The sequence below is a fragment of the Muscardinus avellanarius genome, assembly GCF_963383645.1.
Source record: "Muscardinus avellanarius genome assembly, chromosome: 6".
Taxonomy (NCBI): Eukaryota; Metazoa; Chordata; class Mammalia; order Rodentia; family Gliridae; genus Muscardinus; species Muscardinus avellanarius.
The window spans coordinates 58772334-58786622 of NC_137791.1; the positions used below are offsets into that span (position 1 = coordinate 58772334).

General features: G+C 35.3%; 1 protein-coding gene across 3 annotated transcripts in view; it reads right to left on the reverse strand.

Annotated features, from left to right (window-relative positions):
* Positions 1-14289, reverse strand: part of GRID2 (glutamate ionotropic receptor delta type subunit 2) — a gene marked incomplete at both ends in the record, with an annotated part of 1485932 nt that overhangs the window by 163453 nt on the left and 1308190 nt on the right. For all 3 annotated transcript variants that reach the window (XM_080697615.1, XM_080697616.1, XM_080697614.1), the window contains one exon: positions 8131-8297. In XM_080697615.1, the coding sequence (XP_080553741.1) occupies positions 8131-8297 (167 nt within the window). The remainder of the gene's footprint in view (positions 1-8130; positions 8298-14289) is intronic.

Below are 14289 nucleotides of genomic sequence, written 5' to 3' on the forward strand. Positions count from 1 at the left end.
TTTTTTGGCATAAATAATTCAGATGTTCTTTAATGAAAAAGCTAGATAAATCTTGTATTTATGCATCAAATACTTATTGGATGCTTACTATGTATTAGACCTGGCAAATAAATAATAAATGTAATTACTATATCACCATATATTATTTATTTTAGATATAATATTTTTACATATTAAATTAGTTTGCTATAGGCATAGAGCTACCTAGAACTCATTAGTATTGACTTAAAAATCACCCAGAGCTGGACATGGTGGTGCATACTTGTAATCTTAGCTACTCAGAGGATTGAAAGTTCAAGACCAGCCTGGGCAACTTAGTAAGACCCTGTCTCAAAATAAGATTTAAGGGAGATTCAAATGATGACTGCGGGATGCAGCGCGTTTCAGTAGATGAAACAAGTAAAGTTTAACCATCGAGAAGGCAGTGTCTAGACAAGCAAAATAAATACAGCTTATGAACCAAAACAGAAACAGGAACCACAGAGGAAGGAATTCAATAACTCTGAACTGTGAGATCCACTGCAAAAAGCCTGAGCGTGTGACTGACCTGTGAGGACCGGCTGCCAGTGCCATCATGGGCCACGGGCCGTGGGCTAAAACTGCAAGTCCTGGTGTGGCAGCCTCAAGAAATCCAGATAAATAATCCAATGTGGGGGCAGACACATTTGTAAAATTGATAGATTTCAAAGCACATATAATCTACCTCAACTGAACCAAGAGGACATAGCAAGCCTAAACCAACCAATAGCAAGCAAAGAAATAGAAACAACAATAAAAATTCTGTCATCAAAGAAAAGCCTAGGCCTTGGTGGGTTTCCAGCCAAATTCTACAAAACCTTCAGTAAAGAACTAATTCCAATACTTGACAAATTGTTCCAGGAAATTGAAGGAGATGGAATTTTACCAAATTCCTTCTATGAGGCCAGTGTCACATTAACCCCCAAACCAAATAAAGATACCTCAATAAAGGGAAATTACAGACCAATATCCTTGATGAACATAGATACAAAAATTCTAAGCAAAATACTAGCTATATGCATTCAAAACCATATCAAGAGAATTGTACACATGACCAAGTCAGTTTCATACCAGAAAAGCAAGGCTGGTTTAACATACACAAATCAATACATGTTATTCACCACGTAAATAGAACTGAAAACAAAAACCACATGATCATATCAATAGATGCTGAAAAAGCATTTGACAAAATCCAACACCCGATTATGTTAAAAACACTGCAGAAAATTAGAATAGAAGGCATGTATTTCAACATCATTAAGGCAATATACCATAAACCCAAAGTCAACGTCATATTGAATGGAAAAAAAAAACTGCAAGAATTTCCTCTAAATTTAGGAACAAGACAAGGATGCCCACTATCACTACTGCTTTACAATATAGTCCTCGAGACTCTTTCCACAGCAATAAGACAAAAAATGGCTTAAGAGACCCTGTTTCCAAAAATGAAAAAGTATAAAATAGGTCTGGGAGTGTAGTCTGGAGGTAGAAGGGCTTCCAGGAACCCCAGTACCACCACCAAAAAAAAAAAAAAAAAACAAAAAACAACTAAAAACACCAGACAAGAGCAGGAAATCAAAAGAATTCAAATAGGAAGAGAAGAATTAAAACCTTATTTGCAGATGACATGAATCTTTATCTAGAAGACCCAACAAACTCAACCAAAAGACCAAGGGAGCTGATTAACCAATTCAGCAAAGTAGCAGGACACAAAATCAATCTAAAGAAATCAATTGCTTTTCTTTATGCCTACAATGAATCCACAATGAAAGAAATAAAGAAAACAATTTCCTTCACTATAACCTCAAAACTAATAAAATAACTAGGAATAAACCTAACCAAAAATGTAAAAGACATCTATAATGAAAGTATAAAACATCAAAGAAAGAAATTGAAGAAGACCTTGGAAGATGAAATGATCTCCCTCGCTCATGGATAGGCAAAATAAATATAATCATAATGGCCATTCAGCCAAAAGTGAACTATAGATTTAATGTAATTCCTATTAAAATACCAACAACATTCTTCATAGATCTAGAAAAATCAGTAATGAATTTTATATGGAGAGAGAAAAGATCCAGAATAGCCAATGCAATCCTCAGCAATAAAAACCAGACAGGGGGCGTCACAATCCTGGGCTTCAAATTATACTACAGAGCAATAGTAGTAAAGACAGCATGATGTTGGCACAACAACAGGCAGACTGATGATTGGAACAGAATAGAAGATACAGAAACAAACCCACACACCTATAGACATTTGATCTTTGACAAAGGGGCCAACCTTGTGCTGGAGAAAAGACAGACTTTTCAACAAATGGTTGTGGGAGAACTGGCTATCCATTTATAGAAAGATGGAACTAAATCCTTACCTCTCACCATGCAGAGGAATCAACTTGAGATGGATCAAGACTTAGAAATTAGACCAGAAACTGTGAAGCTATTAGAGGAGAGCATAGGCTCAACACTCAACATATAGGCATAGGCAGTATACTTTCTCAACAAGACCTCCAAAGCGCAGGAAATTAAAGCAATAATTAAGGATTGGGATGGCATCAAACTAAAAAGTTTCTTCTCATCAAAGGAAACCATCAAGAACCTAAAGAGAAAGCCTATAGAATGGGCTGTAGCTATCATTCAGATGAAGGTCTAATATCCAGAATATACAAAGAGCTCAAAAGACTCTACACTAGCAAAACAAACAACCCAATCAAGAAACGGACAACTGAACTGAATAGACACTTCACAAAAGAAGAGATACAAATGGCCAATAGATACATGAAAAGATGTCCAACATCATTAGTCATCAGGGAGATGCAAATCAAAACTACGCTGAGATTCCATCTAACCCCAATCAGAGTGGCAAACATAAAGAAATCAAACAACAACAAATGTTGGCGAGGATGTGGGGAAAGAGGAACTCTCTTACACTGTTGGTGGTGTGAAAACTAGTTCAGCCACTATGGAGATCAGTGTGGAGATTCCTTAGAAAACTTGGAATAGATCCACCATATGGTTCAGCTATACCTCTCCTGGGTATTTGTCCAAAAGGGTTGAAATCAGAGAACTACAGTAACATATGCATACCCATGTTCATAGCAGCACAACTCATAATAGCCAAAATATGGAACCAACCTAGGTCTCCATCAACAGATGAATGGATTACAAAATTATGGGAAATGCACACAATGGAATTCTACTCAGCTATAAAAACCAACAATATCATGTCATTCGCGAGAAGATGGAAAGACCTGGAGAAAATTATGTTGAGATCAGCCAAGCACAGAAAGAGAAGGGACTTACGTTTTCTCTAATATGGTCAAACTAGGGAGATTAAGGGATACCAGAGGGACTCCAGACAATGGATGAGAAACTTCACCAAAGCTAGAATGGAAGGATAGGAGTAGAAGAAGACTGAGGTTGATTAATGAAGGAGCTCCATCCAAATTTGTATAAAAATATAAATATACCATGGTTAACCTGGACACTCATTGTTGGGAGGGGGGGAAGGGAAAGTTGGGGGGGAGCAAGCATAGTCTGAATGTATGCCATTTTAAATATGTTCCACATAAAAATAAAATATAAATAAAAAATAAAAAATAAGATTTAAAAGGGTGGAAGGCAGGGTATGTAGCAATGGTAAAATGCTTTTCAGTTTAATCTCCAATATCAGAAATAATGATTACCCAGAATATTGTAATTTTCATCATAAAAATTTTAACAGCAATATAGTTTAGTCAGTGTTGTGAGATAAGTTAATGCATCAAACTGTATATAATAATTTCCAAAATGCACTGTGATTAAATTTCATGTTTTTAAAATAATTTTAAAAGTCAGTTAATAAAAAAAGATTTTTTCTCCTAATGGCTACTGCAAACTGAAATGGATGCAAATGTTTTCTGAATTCAGACAGAGACTTTGAGTAGTAAGTTAGTGTGGTGCATGTGTATGAAGGGATGAGCTGGCATGCTGATTACTGCCAGATCATGTTCCTTTCCTGGCTCTCCCTTTCTCCAGATGTCCAGGGAAGCAGGGTGCAGCGTGTCATTATTAAGGAGTGCCATAGAAAAAGACAATGTAAGCTGCCAATATCATAATGCTTATCAAACAAAGGGAAAATAATTCCCAATGCTTAAAATAGTACTTTTCAGCAGTTCACTGGGATATATTTCTTCAAAAATACAATCTCTGATAGATAAAGCATCACAGTGATAATAAGAAATGGAACACCTGGGGTGATTTACTAAATATTTCTCTAATTGCTATGATGTTCATGCACTTTTTAGATAAAAGACTCAGAAATCAGGTCTGGAAAGAAAGAATATCTTTAGTGGTGAAAGGGTAATTAGCCATAATGGATAATCAATAACCTTCTTTTCAATTACCTGGGTAATGTTACAAAGAAATTAAACTTTTCTGCTGGGCTTTTGCCATAATACCCTACATCCCTTTTTCATTGAATCATACTTTTCTATTTTCTGAGCTAAATTAAAAATACTTAATAGGCACATCTTAAAAGAAGAAATACAAATGGCCAATAAATATATGAAAAAATGTTCATCATCATTGCGATCAGGGAAGTTCAAATCAGAATTACACTGAAATTTCATCCAGCTCCATTTAAAATGGCAACCATAAAGTATACAAACAATAATAAATGCTGGCGAGGATGTGGGAAAATAGGAACACTTATACACTGTTGGTGGAATTTCAAATTAATACAGCCACTAAGGAGATCAGTGTAGAGGGTCCTCAGCAGATTAGGGATGGATTCACCATATGACCTGGATATCTTTCCAAAGGAATCGAAGTCAGAATATTAGAGTGATACATGCATATCCATGTTTCTAGCAGTACAATTCACAATAGTGAAATTATGGAACCAGCCTGGGTGTCCATCAACAAATGAATGGATCACAAAACTGGTATATAGACACACAATGAAATTTTACTCAGCCATACAGAAGAACAAAATTATGTCATTTGCAGGAAAATGGATAGAACTAGAAAATATTGTGCTAAGCAAGATTAGCCAGTCTCAGAATGGTTGTATGTTTTCTCTCATATGTGGAACTGGAGAGAAATTTGGTAACAAAAGGGACTTCAGATAAAGGAGGAGAGAATACAGTAGAGAAATGGAGGAGTTTAGGGAAGGAAAGGAGTGGGAAGGAGACTTGATGAAGATAAGAGTTCAAATAATGGTAGGACACATAATAGTATAAAAACCAATCTAATGACATGTATGGAGAAGGGGAGTGAGTGGGGTGGGATCCTGAGGAAAACACAATGTGCTGTGTGTGCATGGATGTTCCTATCATTCTATACCTCTTTTTCCTTCCTTCCTTCCTTCCTTCCTCCCTTCCTTCCTTCCTTCCTTCCTTCCTTCCTTCCTTCCTTCCTCCCTCCCTCCCTCCCTCCCTCCCTCCCTCCCTTCCTTTCCTTCCTTTCCTTCCTTTTGTTTTGTTTGCTACTGGGGATTGAACCCAGAGGCATTTTATCTCCAAACTACACCCTCAACTCTTTATATTTTTTGTTTTGAAACACAGTCTTGCTAGGTTGCTGAGGCTATCCTTGGACCTGTGGTCCTTCTGTCTGTGCCACTATGCCCAGCTACTCTATACCTCTTTATGTTTTATAACAGCAATGCACCAATGAAAGTATACTAAAAATAATGTTGTGCATCCTTCCTTGGAAGTGTCTCTTCTATCTGTTCTGTCCTTCTCATTTCCCCCAGTTCAAGACCAGGCCTTCATCATCTCATCCTTCTCATCTAACTCTATCCTTCCTGGGCTGCCGAACAGACGATAGGCTTTCATAGCTATAAAGGCCAATATGAATTCTAAACTTCATATTGCCTTTCACATTAACTTAATGTCCTTCTTGTACTTCAACACACCCTACTGTCATCTGCTTCTCTTCTGTGATCTTTATTATTTCTCCAAGTATTATCCATTTTTTCTTTCAAGCCTAACTAGTCTCTATTATCCCTTCAAGATCAAGTTGAAGACATATCTTCTCTGGAAAGCTTTAGCGCATGGTTCCTTTGTTAATTATTTTGTTTGCTGTTCAATTCTTTCAATACCACAAGTAGACAATTTAACACTATAAGCAAATAATACTGATTATACACACACACACACACACACACACACACACACACACACACACACACATATATATATATATATATATATATATATATATATATATATATATATGAATGTATGTATCAACACACACTTTTCTTGCATGAATGTATTTTTTTGTTGCGGTGCTGGGGCATGAATCCAGGGCCTAAAGAATGCATGTAGAATGGGTTTGTATCTCCAATGAGACTGTACATGCTTTGCAGGCAGATTCTCTATAGCATGATTGACTTTCCAGCTTGTTTCCCTTAAAATCTGCTCATTGATAAATGTATTTTGGTTAATTAATCATGATTTATACCTTAATTTTTTCTTCTCAGTTTGAATTTTTTGCCTTTGTCTTATACTTAGAATTTATTTAGAATCAGAAAGTACAACTAGTAGATGTTGTATTGCTCATAATTATTTACTCCCTCCTTCCCTTTATGTATACTTAACCTGCTCCATTGACTTTGAGTTTGGCCATGGGACTTGTGTTGGTTAGTGGTCTGTGGGAGGATGGGGTTTTGCCACACCCAAGCAAGAAGTGTAGGAGGCTCTGCAGGTTTCTGGCAGCCAGCCTCTTCTGGATCTGCTCTTTGTAAAGGGCCCTGGAAATAGGCTGCCCAGAGCAGATCTGCAGTTGATCCACAGCTTGTAGCAGAACACTGCAAAATCACAGCCTTCATGTTTCATTAATGAGAAATAGCTTATTTGAAGTTGCTGATACCTTGGAATTTTTGCTACACAGAAAAGCTCACTAATACAGAGCCTTAGAATTGATCTATTTTCCTCATTTGGCAGATAAGGATAGGCCTAGCTTTTAATGGTTAGATAATGGAAGACCCACGACACGAATTGTGGACTACTGATTTTTGGCTCTTTTCTCAACTTGGAATGCCTAGCCTTTCATTGTCCTAAAATTTGGAAAAACAAAACTCAAATAGCTTGAAATTGGGACATTCACAATATCCCAAATTGATTGCCTCTGTGTTCTGGCATTAGCTTTTAGAGAATAGGTAGAAGACTATCTAAAATCACAATGTGTACTATCAAGATTGCACAGATATACTTAGTTGGTAGTAGAATGAAATGCAGTGATCATGTGAATTTCTTTTATGTCCATATCTTTCATATATTCTGTTAATCTAAAATATACATTTGAATACATTCTCTTTGAAGCAATTTTTAAAACAAAAAATTCTAATTTGAAGATTGGTATAAGTCCGTAACAAGTTGTCTTTTTAGCTGGGCATGGTGGTATATGCCTGTGATTCTAGTACTTGGAAGGTTGAGACAGGAGGTTCACAGGTTCGAGGACAGTCTTCTTAAGAAGGTAATACCCTATTTCAAAATTTAAAAAAATTAAAAATGGGAGGCTGTGGAGTAGGTGGGAGGTAGAATGCTGCTGGGTTCAATCCATTTCACCACAATGCAAGCAAACAAACAAAAACAAGTTGTCCCCTTAATTTCCATGAGATAGTCTCAAATATAAAGTGAAAAACTTTAAAATTCTTATTTTTTATTTTTTCTTTGCAAAATTCATATGGAAATATCTTTTTTTTTTACTATATGATTCAGTACATCAGAACTTTAACATGGTCTTAAAGTTTATTTTATTTGTTTAGTGCTCTTAGAAATGACTGAGTTTTCCTAACTCTATGACATTTAGTCTCTATACAGAGACTAGATTGCTCAAGTAAGTTCTAATAGAAATTACTAATATACTTACTTTTGTGGCATATTAAATATTTTACAGTAAAACAAGTTATATGTAGCAACATTTTCCTTCATTTATGGGAAAAATCATACTTCAGTATATGTTTTTAGCAAATAAATGTCTTATAGGACAACTGTAACTATCTTTAAAAAATATTATGTTTCCCTGAACAAAGAAAACAAAATGAAACATACCAGATTGGGCAACCAAGCAGATTTTCCTTTACCCAAATTTCCTTTTCCTTTTTTGGAATAAACCCAAATCTTACCTTTGGGAAAAAACATCTCGGTAAGGACTGCCATGTTGCAATGCAATTCCATATCCCCGATCAGCAACGGTGTTCCCAATGGTATAAAAGGAACAGTCTGGGTCATTGATAGCCACATAGTCCAGGACAGCTGCATCCCACACAAAAGCATAATTTCCATATTTTACCTGTGAAAATGTGAGAGAGGAAGAAAAATAGGATTTAAGTCTGGAATTTTAAGTTACATAAACAGGATAAAAATATTGCATTGGTTATAATAAATTATACAAAAAATAATAGGACATACGTGTCTAAGTAAACACATAATCTGAGTTTTTGGTTAATTTATAGCTCTTTTCTCCAAGAAAATGTGACAAAGATGGAATATTAACTGAACGTTAACTATGCTTATAGTAAAATGACTCCCTGAGAGACAAATGTCATTTGCACTGGAAAAACAAATGCATGAAAAGAAGTCATGTCCGAGCTTCTGAGTTGACTGGTTTTGGTAACTGGGTGTATCCCTTTGGGAGACCCTGAAATCTATGCTTCTGGCATTGTTGTAAGAGACAATGATGCTCTTGGGTCATTAGACTCCTATTCCAGACAGATAGGTTTTTGCACACCCAATATGGAATCATCCTTTTGCTTGCGACCTATATTTTAAATAAATGTTTACAACTCACAATGAGGAGAAATGACTAACACTGCTGTGCTGACGAGCTGTATTTCCTATCCGATGTCCTTTTGAGTTAATCTCTTGCCAAGTGCGTCTATGAATATTTAACAGTTGGACTTAAAAGAAACTCCCCTGGTAGCATTGCAATAAGAAAAAAAAATTCTACAGCCGTCTGTCATAATTTAGGGGACATAACTTTGTTCTGGCATCTATTTTTTCCTTTTGGGTAATCATTCATATCTTAACATGTAAATTTACTAAAAGGTAATTATCTTAAACATCTTTAAAAGTTTATCTAGAAGATATAAAATGAAAATAGAGCTTAATGAATTTATTAAATAAATATAACTAATAATTAACTCCAAAGTTTAGTGTGTTATATTAAAAGGATAATATTATATTATTAAACAAGGAAAAGCAACACTCATTCAGCATTTAGAAGGCTACTAGGATAGGATATCTTACGAATGAAGTTTTATAAACATTTTTCATGATCTTTTAGCAGACATCTAAAAGACTTTTGACAACATTGAAAACACATAGAATACAACAAGCAAGCAGTAAAGGTATTAGAATCTGAGACTCTAATGGTATTACCATTAAAGTCAAGAAAATAATGCCTGCCTGGCGTGGTGGCACAAGCTCGTAATCCCTGCACTTGGGAGGCAGAGACAGGAGGATCGTGCAGGTTCAAAGCCAGCCGCGCTGGCTTAAGAGACCCTGTTTCAAAATATAAAATAGGTCTGGGAGTGTAGCCCGGAGGTAGAAGGGCTTCCAGGAACCCCAGTACCACCAAAAAAAAAAAAAAAAAAAGAAAAAGAAAAGAATGCCTACTATCACATCAAAACTTAACATTATTATGGTAATTTTGGCCTATGCCATAAAGCAAAAAACAAAAATATGATTTCAATCTAGTAAGAAAAATGTCTTATGGGTAGAGAAAAATTATTATTATTAATATTATATTTAAGAGTACACAAGAATCAACTGAGCAAGTACTTGAAAAAGGCTGAGATTTCAATATAATAAATTGGCTTTAAATAAATATATTCAAATAATATGCTGTTCTATGAGTTCATAGATAAAAGGTGATAAATAATTTGAGAAAAATGTCAATTTATACTAGATATAAATGCCTATTGAGAAACTTAAACATTGCCCCATGTGGTGGTGCACACTTGTAATCCCAGCATTTGGGAGGCTGAGACAGGAGGATTGCAGTTTGTGGACAGTCTCAGCTACTTAGTGAGGCCCTTTGCAACTCAGCAAGACCCTGTTTCACAATACAGACTAAACAAAATAAATAGGGATAGGGATGTAGCTTGGAGGTGGAATGCCCCTGCGTGTACTACAAAAGAAAAAAGGAAGAAAGGAAGAAAGGAAGGAAGGAAGCAAGAAAGAAAGAAAGAAAGAAATTTGAACATCAATGAATAGGGACTATATAAACCGTGCAACACCTGTGAAAAGAGTTGAAATCACTTGTGAATAAAACACAGCATATTCCTAAAAGGGCAGATACACAATGACAAAAGAAGTGGTAATTTTCCTCAGATTATTTGATGCAGAATACAATTCTATATTAAGCCTAAAGGACATTTTAGGACTTATTAAGATCTTTAATTTAATTAGAAGAAAACAGATATAAATAGCAAAGAAATTCTGAAAAATTCTGAAAATAAAATACTATTGGAAATGTAGAATACCAAGTAGAGAGATACTATAAAGCCTCAGAGTAAAACAGCAAAGAATTTGCTTGAGAGTAAACAAATAAATGAAACAAAAAAGCAAACTTTTTATAAAAGTATATAAATTTCATATATAAACCATAGTATAAGAACATGATTCAAATTGGTATGGCAGATATGAAAAATTCAAAAAATGAGACTGAAATTGGTGCTTATGCCCAAAAGGTCAGTATTAGAGCACTGTGTCACATTATGTAAAACAAATTCATATAGCGTAATGACTGAAATACAGTGTATTAAGGGATCTAAGTTAAAAATAGTGAAACCAGAAGAACATGTAATACTATATTTCTCTGAGCGTAGAAAGAGATACCTAAATATGAAAGTGAAGGAAAAATATAAGAGACGTTTGATATATTTAACTGTTGTTTTTTAAATACATTTGCTTTTTCAATAAAAAAAGTTTCACATGAAATAATGAATGGCCTAAAACTTTCAAACCCGTTTGTTGTAGTCAGTGAATACTTAGCATCTTTTGTTGAGTGTGAACACCAGCTAGACTATGAGGTATTGAAACGGAGATTAAAGTTCTTCTGCTCAAGAAACCATACAAAGCAAGTACTATTTATAGAATTTCTGCTGTGCGTTAAGCACTATGTTAAGTTCTGTAGGTCAGTATTTCTCACAATGTGAGGGTAAGACCACCACCATCATAATTACTAGGGATTCTGGTGTGAGAAATATAAATCCCAGATCCAATAGCAAATCTAGTGCACTGAAAATATTAGGTATTTAAGACACAGGGAGTGTGCATTTTAGCAATCTTGATAGTTTATGCATGCCACTTTAAAATACTACTCTTGTAGGCTATAAGAAAGAGAATAGTATAGCAAGGAACAATTTGATAAGCATAAGCATAATAAAATTATAAATACTGACAGATTCCTGGAGTGCTGATGGTGGGAGAGAAGGAAAGGCTTGGTTAGGTTTCCTTTGCACTGGTCTCTCACCAGCTCAGTCTTCTCTGACCCTTTGCACTAGACATCAACTTTCAGACCTTCTTTTAGTGTCCTAGGTCTAAAGTGGCAGCAACACAGAAGTGACCTTGAAACTTCCTCCAGCAACCTACTGTGAATTTTGCAATTCTCTTCTGTTTCAAACTGTTACTCTGGCCTTCCAGGGGCCTCCTGCAGCTTCTTTACAATTCTCCAGGGACCTCTGATGCTGGGGACATATTACTTTGCTCTTAGAAAACGGTTTTTAGCATTATTGTTACTGCTTTGTGAAGTGCACAGTTTGATTTAAATGTATGGTACCATTATCAATGCTATTATATATGTTTTTTTTTGCAACCTAATGTTATGAAGCATTATGAATGACTCCTTTAAAAGAGGGATTTAAAACAGCATGATTATAGCCTGTAGCAATGCCAATGGAATGTCACCTAGTAAGCCAAAGTAGTTTAGCTTTTACAAACATTCCTGGTCTTTTTCATTAACAAAACATTCAATCCCTGTCCTTTGGATGATTTTTAGCTATCTGATTAAAACTATCAGAAAATACTCATCAGCAAGTTTAAAGTTACTTTTTTAAGACAGTAAGAATTGAGGAGTTAGCCTACAAAATTTTTAATCCAGCTGACTAGGTGATGGATGTTTCTCAAAATTTGTCAACTAGCCCTGTTCTTGAGGTCATGTTTGGAAAGGCAGCAGAATTGGGTAGCATCAAAATATTTACCAGTGGATTCTATGCTAGCAGAGTGCTTCATACTAGGCTAATCAAGGGCAAAAGTGAGGATGGGTGCTTTGTGTCAACATATTCCAGGCGCCATTGTGATGAAGAAAACAAATTCAACGTTATTCATCTCTGGGTCCCAGACCAGAGATGTGAAGATGCTGTGGTGATGGGTGGACATTGCTGATGCTCAGTATCCGTGGCTTCATAATAATTCCTGAGATGCCAATAGCCCACGAGGAACTTCTCATTTCTGAAATTAACACTGGGAGCTGGATTTTGTTCAATTTCCATATTATTTACACAAAATTTCTTTTAAATTCAATTTATATATGGATTCTAAGATCTTAAAGGTAAATTAATAAAGGATATAAAGGCAAGATGTGGGCTCCTTTCTAGGGTCATTTACACTTAATAGTAGAGATGAGTCAGCCACTAAATTACTCTAGCATGAAGCATATTATGGTAAATGCTCTAAGAACAGCTTCTGTTTAAAGTGGCTTCAAGAAATGGAAAATTAATTTTTATTGAGAGGAATTAAAACAGTCTGCTTAAATAATCTGGTAACTGAAAGCCTCAAATATTTAAGCTCCATATCTATAGTGCCTAACTGATTAAACACAGATACTCTTTGAAGACCATTTTTTTGTTTGTGCCCACTCTTCTAACCTAATAGGATTTTTTTTTCAAATTTCCATCTGTCAGGTAAAGAACGGTAAACATTAAATGCTATTCTCTCAAATATTTGCATTTCTTGCCAAGTAAATTAAGGATGGGAAAGTGGATTTCTAAACCTGCACCTGTGTTTTTCATCGAGTTATGGACTATGACATATTTCACTTCCTCTGTTGACTGCTCTTATTATGTATCCCTTATTCCAGCAACTCCATCATGAGCTGGTGTTGAAAGTACTTTTCTCTTTACCCATTAGGCAGCAGCTTCCCACAAAAAGACTTATCATTATTCCTTCTCCCACCAATTTTGGCCTCAATTGGTAGACCCATATTCGTTTTCAAATGAATCTTTATGAAATGTCTTGAAAGCTCACTTTAAAATCTAAAGCTACAGGGAGACAGCAATGATGATCTTTTCTTATTAAAAAAATTCAGTAAGAACAATTATGGAAAGATGGCATTTAAACCAAAAGGGTAAGAAGATTTTCCTTGTTAAAGAAGAATATACTGCTTCTCCTGTATTTCTTCCTTATGATAATAGATGACATTTACAAAGCATTTTTAACTCTCAAAAATGCCTTTTCCACATAATTTTCTTTGTTCTTTACAGTAACACGAGGCAGCTGATGTTATGATATCTAATTCACAGATAAGGTAATATAACTTGCTTAAGTCATACCAGCCATTAGTGATAGATGTGAACTTAAGCCCCAGGCCATCCCTTATGCTCTTCTCAGTACATTAAAGATAAATGTTTGGGAGACATTGTCCATAGGAAGGCAAAAATGTGTGAGATATAGTCTTTGCCTTTAAGGCATAACCCATGTCGTTTAGAAATAACATTTATGTAAATAAACATAATGCACTGTAGTATGTGTCAAGAAGCATAAAAAAGAATGCAACTTCCTTAATGCTATGTGATCACACTATTAAGATACAAGAATTGAGCCTTTAAAAAGAAAGGTTGGCTATTTGTCAAAACCATTGGAATGAATGAATATTTGGTTTTTGAGTGAGGACCCCTGAGGCTTGTTATTGTGACTCTTGTTGTCAAAGCCTTCCTGATTCTCAAGATTGAAACCGAAGCTGAATTTTTAAAACTTAATATAGAGTCAGAAGAATGCTAATCTCTTGTTCTTACTCACCAAATAAAAATTAACAGGTCTGAGAATAATGTGAGAGAAATAAATTCAAACCACTTATTTAAGCTGCTAACTTCTTTACAGTTCTAACTAATGGTCAGTGGGGGGGTAATATGATTGGGAATTACAGGCACAGAGAGTTATGATTAACCCATAATCGATCTATAGCAGCCCTTAGAATTCATTGCCACATATGTCTTTAAGATGAGATGGCTTTAATATTTATGACATATGGTCCTAGGTGGTGGCCTCTTCCACTTTGGGTA